At 47.9% G+C, this 14,524-nt stretch overlaps 1 protein-coding gene across 1 annotated transcript in view; it reads left to right on the forward strand.

The window, feature by feature from the left end:
* The first annotated feature begins 6,945 nt into the window (after positions 1-6,945).
* The window catches only part of hmga2 (high mobility group AT-hook 2), a 112,056-nt gene continuing 104,477 nt past the window's right edge, over positions 6,946-14,524 (forward strand). Inside the window, exon 1 of the mRNA XM_071331645.1 lies at positions 6,946-7,702. Coding sequence (XP_071187746.1) covers positions 7,580-7,702 — 123 coding nt within the window. The 5' untranslated portion in view covers positions 6,946-7,579. The remainder of the gene's footprint in view (positions 7,703-14,524) is intronic.

Genomic DNA, 14,524 nt, shown 5'->3' on the forward strand with positions numbered 1-14,524 from the left:
AAGGTGAGACTGTCTCCTCCTCACTAATGGATCAAGGTGAGACTGTCTCCTCCTCACTAATGGATCAAGGTGAGACTGTCTCCTCCTCACTAATGGATTAAGGTAAGTCTGTCATAACAGACACCCCCTCCTCACTAATGGATCAAGGTAAGTCTGTCAGAACAGACACCCCCTCCTCACTAATGGATCAAGGTAAGTCTGTCAGAACAGACACCCCCTCCTCACTAATGGATCAAGGTAAGTCTGTCAGAACAGACACCCCCTCCTCACTAATGGATCAAGGTGAGACTGTCTCCTCCTCCCCTTCTAATGTAGTAAGACCCCCTCATTGCAGCTAGCTCACAGCTCTACTCCATTAATGTAGTAAGACCCCCTCACTGCAGCTAGCTCACAGCTCTACTCCATTAATGTAGTAAGACCCCCTCACGGCAGCTAGCTCTCAGCTCTACTCCATTAATGTAGTAAGACCCCCTAACGGCAGCTAGCCCACAGCTCTACTCCATAAATGTAGTAAGACCCCTTTACGGCAGCTAGCCCACAGCTCTACTCCATAAATGTAGTAAGACCCCCTCACTGCAGCTAGCCCACAGCTCTACTCCATAAATGTAGTAAGACCCTCACAGCAGCTAGCTCTCAGCTCTACTCCATTAATGTAGTAAGACCCCCTCACAGCAGCTAGCTCACAGCTCTACTCCATTAATGTAGTAAGACCCCTTCACGGCAGCTAGCTCACAGCTCTACTCCATAAATGTAGTAAGACCCCCCCCCACGGCAGCTAGCTCACAGCTCTACTCCATTAATGTAGTAAGACCCCCCTACGGCAGCTAGCTCACAGCTCTACTCCATTAATGTAGTAAGACCCCCTAACGGCAGCTAGCTCACAGCTCTACTCCATTAATGTAGTAAGACCCCCAAACGGCAGCTAGCTCACAGCTCTACTCCATTAATGTAGTAAGACCCCTTTACTGCAGCTAGCTCACAGCTCTACTCCATAAATGTAGTAAGACCCCCTAACGGCAGCTAGCTCACAGCTCTACTCCATTAATGTAGTAAGACCCCCTAACGGCAGCTAGCTCACAGCTCTACTCCATTAATGTAGTAAGACCCCTTTACTGCAGCTAGCTCACAGCTCTTCTCCATAAATGTAGTAAGACCCCCTCACGGCAGCTAGCTCACAGCTCTACTCCATTAATGTAGTAAGACCCCTTTACTGCAGCTAGCTCACAGCTCTACTCCATAAATGTAGTAAGACCCCCTCACGGCAGCTAGCTCACAGCTCTTCTCCATAAATGTAGTAAGACCCCCTCACGGCAGCTAGCTCACAGCTCTTCTCCATAAATGTAGTAAGACCCCCTCACGGCAGCTAGCTCACAGCTCTACTCCATAAATGTAGTAAGACCCCCTCACGGCAGCTAGCTCACAGCTCTTCTCCATAAATGTAGTAAGACCCCCTCACGGCAGCTAGCTCACAGCTCTTCTCCATAAATGTAGTAAGACCCCCTCACGGCAGCTAGCTCACAGCTCTACTCCATTAATGTAGTAAGACCCCCTCACGGCAGCTAGCTCACAGCTCTACTCCATTAATGTAGTAAGACCCCCTCACGGCAGCTAGCTCACAGCTCTACTCCATTAATGTAGTAAGACCCCCTCACGGCAGCTAGCTCACAGCTCTTCTCCATAAATGTAGTAAGACCCCCTCACGGCAGCTAGCTCACAGCTCTACTCCATTAATGTAGTAAGACCCCCTCACGGCAGCTAGCTCACAGCTCTACTCCATTAATGTAGTAAGACCCCCTCACGGCAGCTAGCTCACAGCTCTACTCCATTAATGTAGTAAGACCCCCTCACGGCAGCTAGCTCACAGCTCTACTCCATTAATGTAGTAAGACCCCCTCACGGCAGCTAGCTCACAGCTCTACTCCATTAATGTAGTAAGACCCCCTCACGGCAGCTAGCCCACAACTCTACTCCATTAATGTAGTAAGACCCCCTCACGGCAGCTAGCTCACAGCTCTACTCCATTAATGTAGTAAGACCCCCTCACGGCAGCTAGCTCACAGCTCTACTCCATTAATGTAGTAAGACCCCCTCACGGCAGCTAGCTCACAGCTCTACTCCATTAATGTAGTAAGACCCCCTCACGGCAGCTAGCCCACAGCTCTACTCCATTAATGTAGTAAGACCCCCTCACGGCAGCTAGCCCACAGCTCTACTCCATTAATGTAGTAAGACCCCCTCACTGCAGCTAGCTCACAGCTCTACTCCATTAATGTAGTAAGACCCCCTAACAGCAGCTAGCCCACAGCTCTACTCCATTAATGTAGTAAGACCCCCTAACAGCAGCTAGCTCTCAGCTCTACTCCATTAATGCATTACATATGTGGTGGTGCTGCATTGACACACACACACACACACACACACACACACACACACACACACACACACACACACACAGACACACACACACAGAGACACACACACACACGTGGTTAACTTTGACATGGGTTGGCAGGGGGTTGCGGTGCGGTTGGCTTCAAATCCTTTTTATAGCCCAGAATAATCTCTCTTTCCCTGTCTCCTCTCCCACTGTATAGTCCAGAATAATCTCTTTCCCTGTCTCCTCTCCCACTGTATAGTCCAGAATAATCTCTTTCCCTGTCTCCTCTCCCACTGTATAGTCCAGAATAATATCTTTCCCTGTCTCCTCTCCCACTGTATAGTCCAGAATAATCTCTTTCCCTGTCTCCTCTCCCACTGTATAGTCCAGAATAATCTCTTTCCCTGTCTCCTCTCCCACTGTATAGTCCAGAATAATCTCTCTTTCCCTGTCTCCTCTCCCACTGTATAGTCCAGAATAATCTCTGTTTCCCTGTCTCCTCTCCCACTGTATAGTCCAGAATAATCTCTCTTTCCCTGTCTCCTCTCCCACTGTATAGTCCAGAATAATCTCTGTTTCCCTGTCTCCTCTCCCACTATATAGCTCAGAATAATCTCTGTTTCCCTGTCTCCTCTCCCACTGTATAGCTCAGAATAATCTCTGATTCCCTGTCTCCTCTCCCACTGTATAGTCCAGAATAATCTCTTTCCCTGTCTCCTCTCCCACTGTATAGTCCAGAATAATCTCTTTCCCTGTCTCCTCTCCCACTGTATAGTCCAGAATAATCTCTTTCCCTGTCTTTCCCCAACTAGGCCTACTGCAACAAAAACACACAATTAAAACCACTACAAATAATGCTGCTTTCACAAAAGGCAAGAGCTACCAAATTCCCTCCTCACACAATGCAATGCTCTCCAGGAAGTCAAAAAAATAAAACGTTTATTTTATAGTTTTATTGTTGTACCCCATGAAGTTAAATCCTAAATCTAGAATAGCCTGTGTGTGTGTGCAGTTAAAACTTAAATCCCAATGCCTGAGAGACTTGAACATCAGAAGTTGTTCAGAAGTAATCGATCTTTTGGTTTTAATAGTTTTTTTCCCCTGCAGTGGCTATTGATTGTATTCCTTTCATGTGCTTGTTCTCCTGACGCCGCTCTGTCTGGGGGAGAAGGGGGTCTGGGGGAGGAGGGGGAGGGGGGAGGAGGGGGTCTGGGGAAGGCAGGGGCGGGGTCTGGGGGAGGAGGGGGAGGGGGGAGGAGGGGGTCTGGGGGAGGAGGGGTTTGGGGGAGAAGGGGGTCTGGGGGAGGAGGGGGTCTGGGGAAGGCAGGGGCGGGGTCTGGGGGAGGAGGGGGTCTGGGGAAGGCAGGGGCGGGGTCTTGGGGAGGAGGGGGTTTGGGGGAGGAGGGGTCTGGGGGAGGCAGGGGAGAGAACCGGGGGGAGGTAGGGGATGGAACTGGGGGGGAAAAACAGCCAAATTCCTTTCTGCTGCCTCCACCTTCTTTGGGGGTCTGAGGGCTGTTTTTTCTGAATGAACCGAATACCAATGACAAATGAATCCCTCTCTTTCACAGAACAAACCCGCGGATCCCCCCCCTAACCAAGTCATAGAGGCAGGACATCATAAAGACTTGTGTTACGACAATCATTAATGGACAACAGCGGATGTTATTTATTTTTAGAATGACATTGTTTTACAACTTTTTTACACATAGGGATTACAAATAGATAAGAATTACATGTATGTATAAAATACTAATTAATAACATTGAAGCTCATTCATTAAAAATAATTAGCTCCACTTTGGTTGTTTGGTTCTGTGGCCTTTTTGAGTTCAAGATGCCCGATCTACCGTTCCACTATGCCTTTTAAAACCCATGTCCAACACAATAGTATTCAGAGGAGAGGAGTGGAGAGGGGAGGACTCGCCATTGGCTGTGTCTCCATCCCAAATGTCCCCCCTATGCCCTGCATAGTGCCCTCATGAGCCCATGAGGAATGGAAGTAGCCTAGTGCACTACATAGGGAACAGGGTGCCAATTGGGAGGTAGGCTGTGTGTGTGTGTGTGTGTGTGTGTGTGTGTGTATGTGTGTGTGTGCGTGCGTGCGTGCGTGCGTGCGCGCGCGCGTGTGTGTGTGTGTGTGTGTGTGTGTATAGTGTGTGTGTGTGTGTGTATAGTGTGTGTGTATAGTGTGTGTGTGTGTATGTGTGTGTGTGTGCGTGTGTGTATAGTGTGTGTGTGCGTGCGTGCGTGCGTGTGTGTGTGTGTGCGTGTGTGTGTGTGGAGCAGGGCAGCTGATGCTGGTCAGATCGTGGGAAAGGAGCCTCCACGTAAAGCAGTTGGATTCTTCCTCGCTGTTGTTCTTGTGTAATTGATCTTTACTCCAGTCGATGGGCGGGAGACTTCAAAGACGACGCGGCTGTTGGAGGTCTCTCTCTCTCTGAGACCGAGCACATACAGTACCAGTCTAAAGTTTGGGACACACCTACTCAGTTCCAGGGTTTTTCTTTATTTTTACTATTTTCTACAATGTAGAATAATAGTGAAGACGTCAAAACTATGAAATAACACATATGGTTACTACATGATTCCATATGTGTTATTTAATAGGTTTTGATGTCTTCACTAATATTCTACAATGTAGAAAATAGTAAAAAATTAAGAAAAACCCTTGAATGAGTAGCACACAGAATAAGAATACATACTCTCATTCTGTCTATTATGAAATGGGCTGCTCTCCCCTCTCTGCCTGGAGCTGTACTGCTCTCCCCTCTCTGCCTGGAGCTGTACTGCTCTCCCCTCTCTGCCTGGAGCTCCACTGCTCTCCCCTCTCTGCCTGGAGCTCCACTGCTCTCCCCTCTCTGCCTGGAGCTGTACTGCTCTCCCCTCTCTGCCTGGAGCTGTACTGCTCTCCCCTCTCTGCCTGGAGCTGTACTGCTCTCCCCTCTCTGCCTGGAGCTCCACTGCTCTCCCCTCTCTGCCTGGAGCTGTACTGCTCTCCCCTCTCTGCCTGGAGCTGTACTGCTCTCCCCTCTCTGCCTGGAGCTCCACTGCTCTCCCCTCTCTGCCTGGAGCTGTACTGCTCTCCCCTCTCTGCCTGGAGCTCCACTGCTCTCCCCTCTCTGCCTGGTGCTGTACTGCTCTCCCCTCTGCCTGGAGCTGCACTGCTCTCCCCTCTCTGCCTGGAGCTGTACTGCTCTCCCCTCTCTGCCTGGAGCTCCACTGCTCTCCCCTCTCTGCCTGGAGCTGTACTGCTCTCCCCTCTCTGCCTGGAGCTCCACTGCTCTCCCCTCTTTGCCTGGTGCTGTACTTCTCTCCCCTCTGCCTGGAGCTGCACTGCTCTCCCCTCTCTGCCTGGAGCTGTACTGCTCTCCCCTCTCAGCCTGGAGCTCCACTGCTCTCCCCTCTCTGCCTGGAGCTGTACTGCTCTCCCCTCTCCGCCTGGAGCTCCACTGCTCCCCCCTCTCTGCCTGGAGCTGTACTGCTCTCCCCTCTCTGCCTGGAGCTCCACTGCTCTCCCCTCTCTGCCTGGAGCTGTACTGCTCTCCCCTCTCTGCCTGGAGCTCCACTGCTCTCCCCTCTCTGCCTGGAGCTGTACTGCTCTCCCCTCTGCCTGGAGCTGCACTGCTCTCCCCTCTCTGCCTGGAGCTGTACTGCTCTCCCCTCTCTGCCTGGAGCTCCACTGCTCTCCCCTCTCTGCCTGGAGCTGCACTGCTCTCCCCTCTCTGCCTGGAGCTGTACTGCTCTCCCCTCTCTGCCTGGAGCTGTACTGCTCTCCCCTCTCTGCCTGGAGCTCCACTGCTCTCCCCTCTCTGCCTGGAGCTGCACTGCTCTCCCCTCTCTGCCTGGAGCTCCACTGCTCTCCCCTCTCTGCCTGGAGCTGTACTGCTCTCCCCTCTCTGCCTGGAGCTCCACTGCTCTCCCCTCTCTGCCTGGAGCTGTACTGCTCTCCCCTCTCTGCCTGGAGCTCCACTGCTCTCCCCTCTCTGCCTGGAGCTGCACTGCTCTCCCCTCTCTGCCTGGAGCTCCACTGCTCTCCCCTCTCTGCCTGGAGCTGTACTGCTCTCCCCTCTCTGCCTGGAGCTGCACTGCTCGCCCCTCTCTGCCTGGAGCTGCACTGCTCGCCCCTCTCTGCCTGGAGCTCCACTGCTCTCCCCTCTCTGCCTGGAGCTCCACTGCTCTCCCCTCTCTGCCTGGAGCTCCACTGCTCTCCCCTCTCTTCCTGGAGCTCCACTGCTCTCCCCTCTCTGCCTGGAGCTCCACTGCTCTCCCATCTCTGCCTGGAGCTCCACTGCACTCCCCTCTCTGATGGGACCTGTGCCAGTTACATGAATGGTGCTGCTGGACACGTGACTTTGTCTCACTGTGGTCTCCCTCTTAGTGTTGCAGAATTACTCGTGTTTTCTCTGGCTTAGGGCCAGCTTTTTTTCTGTTTTGTGGTGCCTCCCTCCTCCTCTCCTCCTCTCCTCCATTATCCACCCACAGGAAAGGTGCTTTCTTTCCCTCTTTTTTTTTTTTTTTTTTTACCTCATTCTCATTCAGTGAGTAGGCTGGTTTCGTGTGGGCTGTGGAGATGCATTTATAATGCCCTCTGTTTATTGTAGTCTTGCCAATCCCATGTAAAAACTCTTGCCCCGGCCATATCGCCTAGGGTATAAAAGTCTAGTTATTGTTATTTGTCAGTCAAATCGTGACACGTGGATTTGACAGTGCGCAGCTGTCACCATTTCATTCCAATAGTTCTCCCGCTCATTTGTAACGACAGGGGCTGAAATTCCAATCGATCACGGGCTTATTTTATCACCAAAGCCACCCCCACCCACTTCGACAGAAAGGGGAGACGGGGAGGTTTTCTTCTTCTGAGCCAAATACCGAAGTGGGCAGCACGTGCTGTTCATAATACACTCAAGCAACATCTCCCTCAGGCGTTTTTTTAAATTTAATTTAATTTTGTTTTTCTTTTCAGTAGCACAAACTTATTCCGATTAATTTTGATAGCCTACCCACCGGTTGATTCGTGCATTAGTTCACAACAAGAGGATTCCCCCTCTCAGACTCGTGCACCAGGACGTCCGGTGGCTGTCGGTGTGGTCGCTTGGTGTGCAGGCAGGCAGGGCAGGATAGACTCCGGGCTGACCGTGTGTGTAGTACAGTAGACTAGAAACTGCTGCAGGAGAGATTACTATTTTGGTACAAAGTCACAATGAGTGCACGCGGTGAAGAAGCCGGGGAGAGTTCAGGGACCGGGACCCAGGAACCGGAGCCTGCGGCGGCTGCAGAGGCACCGGCCAAGCGCAGACCGGGCAGACCGAGGAAGCCGGTTAAGGTCAGTCCTAATGTATTTATTAATCCGATGTAGGTTAACATACATGTCAGACATATATGCAGCTGCTACTATGCTAGTGTGTGTGTGTATGTTCCCATTGCGCGTTGGGGATAGGCAACTCTGTCCGGATGCAGCTTGCAGCGCTACACCGATGTTGTTCAACGCAAAACTTGGAACAATCAAACCGATCTGCAGGGACAGTAAAGCATGGAATGTTGTTGTTACTGTTTAGAAAAAAAAAAATTCGGTTTGTTTTGAAATGCGGTTATAGGGGGTTAAGGTTGGTAATGATTGTAGGTAGAGAGGACTCAGTTGTTGTATATAAGCCCATCGAACCGTCGGTGTCTAGTTTCACGATTCAACAACATATAGGATCGCAGAACTATACAATAACATTTATTTTAAATATACAGCGAATATTATTATTGTGTGAAATATAACGGCTGTTTCTAATTTAGAAATGATATAGAACTAAGGATGTTTAATCTCCTTTGCATCGCCAGTAAATCCAAGCTATAGGTTGAGTCCATGCATAGATTCTCCACGTACTTGATTTTGTAACACATTTCCTTCAATATAACTTTGCCATGAACGACTCAACAATTTGTTTTTGCATTTGCTATGACTTGTTCTTGTTTATTTTTGAAGCATTGCTTCGAGACAAACAGGCTATGCTATACCTGTTTAGGCTGTGTTTTTGATTGACCATGCCTAGCGATCTATAGCTAGGTGATGTTCATTACAAGATATTCCATCAAGTTGACTCACACACCCTGTAACACCAGATATGTATTTAAAAAGGCTTCGTGTATATGTGTTTACTGTTCATAATAAAGGATATGATTCAGTGCCTAAAGGAAGTCGTAAATGTGACTCACATCAACATTCATAAAACACGTTTTTTTTTTCAATGCAAAACACCAACTGGTGGCCAAAGCACAACAGTTTGGCATTACATACCCCTTTCATACCCAGACAAATATCCCACTAATTTACCATGCCAGCTTCTGTATAGCAGCTGTTATCTGAAAGGGGTATGGGGGGTAAAAACAAAAGTCAATTAATATCATGTTTTCTGCATTTTCACAGACCCTGTAACCAGAATACAGGTATCAGGTCTGTGTTCTCTACTGGTATCAGGTCAGTGTGAATGGTTCTCTACTGGTATCAGGTCAGTGTGAATGGTTCTCTACTGGTATCAGGTCTGTGTGAATGGTTCTCTACAGGTATCAGGTCTGTGTGAATGGTTCTCTACTTCTCTACAGGTATCAGGTCTGTGTGAATGGTTCTCTACAGGTATCAGGTCTGTGTGAATGGTTCTCTACAGGTATCAGGTCAGTGTGAATGGTTCTCTACAGGTATCAGGTCTGTGTGAATGGTTCTCTACAGGTATCAGGTCTGTGTGAATGGTTCTCTACAGGTATCAGGTCTGTGTGAATGGTTCTCTACAGGTATCAGGTCAGTGTGAATGGTTCTCTACAGGTATCAGGTCTGTGTGAATGGTTCTCTACTTCTCTACAGGTATCAGGTCTGTGTGAATGGTTCTCTACTTCTCTACAGGTATCAGGTCTGTGTGAATGGTTCTCTACAGGTATCAGGTCAGTGTGAATGGTTCTCTACAGGTATCAGGTCTGTGTGAATGGTTCTCTACAGGTATCAGGTCTGTGTGAATGGTTCTCTACAGGTATCAGGTCTGTGTGAATGGTTCTCTACAGGTATCAGGTCAGTGTGAATGGTTCTCTACAGGTATCAGGTCAGTGTGAATGGTTCTCTACAGGTATCAGGTCTGTGTGAATGGTTCTCTACAGGTATCAGGTCAGTGTGAATGGTTCTCTACAGGTATCAGGTCAGTGTGAATGGTCCTCTACAGGTATCAGGTCAGTGTGAATGGTTCTCTACTTCTCTACAGGTATCAGGTCAGTGTGAATGGTTCTCTACAGGTATCAGGTCTGTGTGAATGGTTCTCTACAGGTATCAGGTCAGTGTGAATGGTTCTCTACAGGTATCAGGTCAGTGTGAATGGTTCTCTACAGGTATCAGGTCAGTGTGAATGGTTCTCTACAGGTATCAGGTCTGTGTGAATGGTTCTCTACAGGTATCAGGTCTGTGTGAATGGTTCTCTACAGGTATCAGGTCTGTGTGAATGGTTCTCTACAGGTATCAGGTCTGTGTGAATGGTTCTCTACAGGTATCAGGTCTGTGTGAATGGTTCTCTACAGGTATCAGGTCTGTGTGAATGGTTCTCTACAGGTATCAGGTCTGTGTGAATGGTTCTCTACAGGTATCAGGTCTGTGTGAATGGTTCTCTACAGGTATCAGGTCAGTGTGAATGGTTCTCTACAGGTATCAGGTCAGTGTGAATGGTTCTCTACAGGTATCAGGTCAGTGTGAATGGTTCTCTACACGTATCAGGTCAGTGTGAATGGTTCTCTACTTCTCTACAGGTATCAGGTCTGTGTGAATGGTTCTCTACAGGTATCAGGTCAGTGTGAATGGTTCTCTACAGGTATCAGGTCTGTGTGAATGGTTCTCTGCAGGTATCAGGTCAGTGTGAATGGTTCTCTACAGGTATCAGGTCTGTGTGAATGGTTCTCTACAGGTATCAGGTCTGTGTGAATGGTTCTCTACTTCTCTACAGGTATCAGGTCAGTGTGAATGGTTCTCTACAGGTATCAGGTCAGTGTGAATGGTTCTCTACAGGTATCAGGTCAGTGTGAATGGTTCTCTACAGGTATCAGGTCTGTGTGAATGGTTCTCTACAGGTATCAGGTCTGTGTGAATGGTTCTCTACAGGTATCAGGTCAGTGTGAATGGTTCTCTACAGGTATCAGGTCTGTGTGAATGGTTCTCTACAGGTATCAGGTCTGTGTGAATGGTTCTCTACAGGTATCAGGTCAGTGTGAATGGTTCTCTACAGGTATCAGGTCAGTGTGAATGGTTCTCTACAGGTATCAGGTCAGTGTGAATGGTTCTCTACTTCTCTACAGGTATCAGGTCTGTGTGAATGGTTCTCTACAGGTATCAGGTCAGTGTGAATGGTTCTCTACAGGTATCAGGTCAGTGTGAATGGTTCTCTACAGGTATCAGGTCAGTGTGAATGGTTCTCTACAGGTATCAGGTCAGTGTGAATGGTTCTCTACTTCTCTACAGGTATCAGGTCAGTGTGAATGGTTCTCTACAGGTATCAGGTCAGTGTGAATGGTTCTCTACAGGTATCAGGTCTGTGTGAATGGTTCTCTACAGGTATCAGGTCAGTGTGAATGGTTCTCTACTTCTCTACAGGTATCAGGTCAGTGTGAATGGTTCTCTACAGGTATCAGGTCAGTGTGAATGGTTCTCTACTTCTCTACAGGTATCAGGTCAGTGTGAATGGTTCTCTACAGGTATCAGGTCAGTGTGAATGGTTCTCTACTTCTCTACAGGTATCAGGTATGTGTGAATGGTTCTCTACAGGTATCAGGTCTGTGTGAATGGTTCTCTACAGGTATCAGGTCAGTGTGAATGGTTCTCTACTTCTCTACAGGTATCAGGTCTGTGTGAATGGTTCTCTACAGGTATCAGGTCTGTGTGAATGGTTCTCTACAGGTATCAGGTCAGTGTGAATGGTTCTCTACAGGTATCAGGTCTGTGTGAATGGTTCTCTACAGGTATCAGGTCTGTGTGAATGGTTCTCTACAGGTATCAGGTCAGTGTGAATGGTTCTCTACAGGTATCAGGTCTGTGTGAATGGTTCTCTACAGGTATCAGGTCTGTGTGAATGGTTCTCTACAGGTATCAGGTCTGTGTGAATGGTTCTCTACAGGTATCAGGTCTGTGTGAATGGTTCTCTACAGGTATCAGGTCTGTGTGAATGGTTCTCTACAGGTATCAGGTCTGTGTGAATGGTTCTCTACAGGTATCAGGTCTGTGTGAATGGTTCTCTACAGGTATCAGGTCTGTGTGAATGGTTCTCTACAGGTATCAGGTCAGTGTGAATGGTTCTCTACAGGTATCAGGTCAGTGTGAATGGTTCTCTACTGGTATCAGGTCAGTGTGAATGGTTCTCTACACGTATCAGGTCAGTGTGAATGGTTCTCTACTTCTCTACAGGTATCAGGTCTGTGTGAATGGTTCTCTACAGGTATCAGGTCTGTGTGAATGGTTCTCTACAATGATCAGGTCTGTGTGAATGGTTCTCTACAGGTATCAGGTCTGTGTGAATGGTTCTCTACTTCTCTACAGGTATCAGGTCTGTGTGAATGGTTCTCTACAGGTATCAGGTCTGTGTGAATGGTTCTCTACAGGTATCAGGTCAATGTGAATGGTTCTCTACAGGTATCAGGTCAGTGTGAATGGTTCTCTACAGGTATCAGGTCTGTGTGAATGGTTCTCTACAGGTATCAGGTCAGTGTGAATGGTTCTCTACTGGTATCAGGTCTGTGTGAATGGTTCTCTACAGGTATCAGGTCAGTGTGAATGGTTCTCTACTTCTCTACAGGTATCAGGTCAGTGTGAATGGTTCTCTACAGGTATCAGGTCAGTGTGAATGGTTCTGTACAGGTATCAGGTCAGTGTGAATGGTTCTCTACAGGTATCAGGTCTGTGTGAATGGTTCTCTACTTCTCTACAGGTATCAGGTCAGTGTGAATGGTTCTCTACAGGTATCAGGTCAGTGTGAATGGTTCTCTACAGGTATCAGGTCTGTGTGAATGGTTCGCTACAGGTATCAGGTCAGTGTGAATGGTTCTCTACAGGTATCAGGTCAGTGTGAATGGTTCTCTACAGGTATCAGGTCTGTGTGAATGGTTCTCTACAGGTATCAGGTCTGTGTGAATGGTTCTCTACAGGTATCAGGTCAGTGTGAATGGTTCTCTACAGGTATCAGGTCAGTGTGAATGGTTCTCTACAGGTATCAGGTCTGTGTGAATGGTTCTCTACAGGTATCAGGTCTGTGTGAACGGTTCTCTACAGGTATCAGGTCAGTGTGAATGGTTCTCTACAGGTATCAGGTCTGTGTGAATGGTCCTCTACAGGTATCAGGTCAGTGTGAATGGTTCTCTACAGGTATCAGGTCAGTGTGAATGGTTCTGTACAGGTATCAGGTCTGTGTGAATGGTTCTCTACAGGTATCAGGTCAGTGTGAATGGTTCTCTACTTCTCTACAGGTATCAGGTCAGTGTGAATGGTTCTCTACTTCTCTACAGGTATCAGGTCTGTGTGAATGGTTCTCTACAGGTATCAGGTCAGTGTGAATGGTTCTCTACAGGTATCAGGTCAGTGTGAATGGTTCTCTACTTCTCTACAGGTATCAGGTCAGTGTGAATGGTTCTCTACTTCTCTACAGGTATCAGGTCAGTGTGAATGGTTCTCTACAGGTATCAGGTCAGTGTGAATGGTTCTCTACAGGTATCAGGTCTGTGTGAATGGTTCTCTACAGGTATCAGGTCAGTGTGAATGGTTCTCTACAGGTATCAGGTCAGTGTGAATGGTTCTCTACAGGTATCAGGTCTGTGTGAATGGTTCTCTACTTCTCTACAGGTTTCAGGTCTGTGTGAATGGTTCTCTACAGGTATCAGGTCTGTGTGAATGGTTCTCTACTTCTCTACAGGTATCAGGTCTGTGTGAATGGTTCTCTACTTCTCTACAGGTATCAGGTCAGTGTGAATGGTTCTCTACTTCTCTACAGGTATCAGGTCAGTGTGAATGGTTCTCTACAGGTATCAGGTCAGTGTGAATGGTTCTCTACTTCTCTACAGGTATCAGGTCTGTGTGAATGGTTCTCTACAGGTACCAGGTCAGTGTGAATGGTTCTCTACTTCTCTACAGGTATCAGGTCAGTGTGAATGGTTCTCTACTTCTCTACAGGTATCAGGTCTGTGTGAATGGTTCTCTACAGGTATCAGGTCAGTGTGAATGGTTCTCTACAGGTATCAGGTCTGTGTGAATGGTTCTCTGCAGGTATCAGGTCAGTGTGAATGGTTCTCTACAGGTATCAGGTCTGTGTGAATGGTTCTCTACAGGTATCAGGTCTGTGTGAATGGTTCTCTACTTCTCTACAGGTATCAGGTCAGTGTGAATGGTTCTCTACAGGTATCAGGTCAGTGTGAATGGTTCTCTACAGGTATCAGGTCAGTGTGAATGGTTCTCTACAGGTATCAGGTCTGTGTGAATGGTTCTCTACAGGTATCAGGTCTGTGTGAATGGTTCTCTACAGGTATCAGGTCAGTGTGAATGGTTCTCTACAGGTATCAGGTCTGTGTGAATGGTTCTCTACAGGTATCAGGTCTGTGTGAATGGTTCTCTACAGGTATCAGGTCAGTGTGAATGGTTCTCTACAGGTATCAGGTCAGTGTGAATGGTTCTCTACAGGTATCAGGTCAGTGTGAATGGTTCTCTACTTCTCTACAGGTATCAGGTCAGTGTGAATGGTTCTCTACAGGTATCAGGTCAGTGTGAATGGTTCTCTACAGGTATCAGGTCAGTGTGAATGGTTCTCTACAGGTATCAGGTCAGTGTGAATGGTTCTCTACAGGTATCAGGTCTGTGTGAATGGTTCTCTACAGGTATCAGGTCTGTGTGAATGGTTCTCTACAGGTATCAGGTCTGTGTGAATGGTTCTCTACAGGTATCAGGTCAGTGTGAATGGTTCTCTACTTCTCTACAGGTATCAGGTCAGTGTGAATGGTTATCTACAGGTATCAGGTCAGTGTGAATGGTTCTCTACAGGTATCAGGTCTGTGTGAATGGTTCTCTACAGGTATCAGGTCAGTGTGAATGGTTCTCTACTTCTCTACAGGTATCAGGTCAGTGTGAATGGTTATCTACAGGTATCAGGTCAGTGTG

This window comes from Salvelinus alpinus, chromosome 11 (assembly GCF_045679555.1).
Source record: "Salvelinus alpinus chromosome 11, SLU_Salpinus.1, whole genome shotgun sequence".
Taxonomy (NCBI): domain Eukaryota; kingdom Metazoa; phylum Chordata; class Actinopteri; order Salmoniformes; family Salmonidae; genus Salvelinus; species Salvelinus alpinus.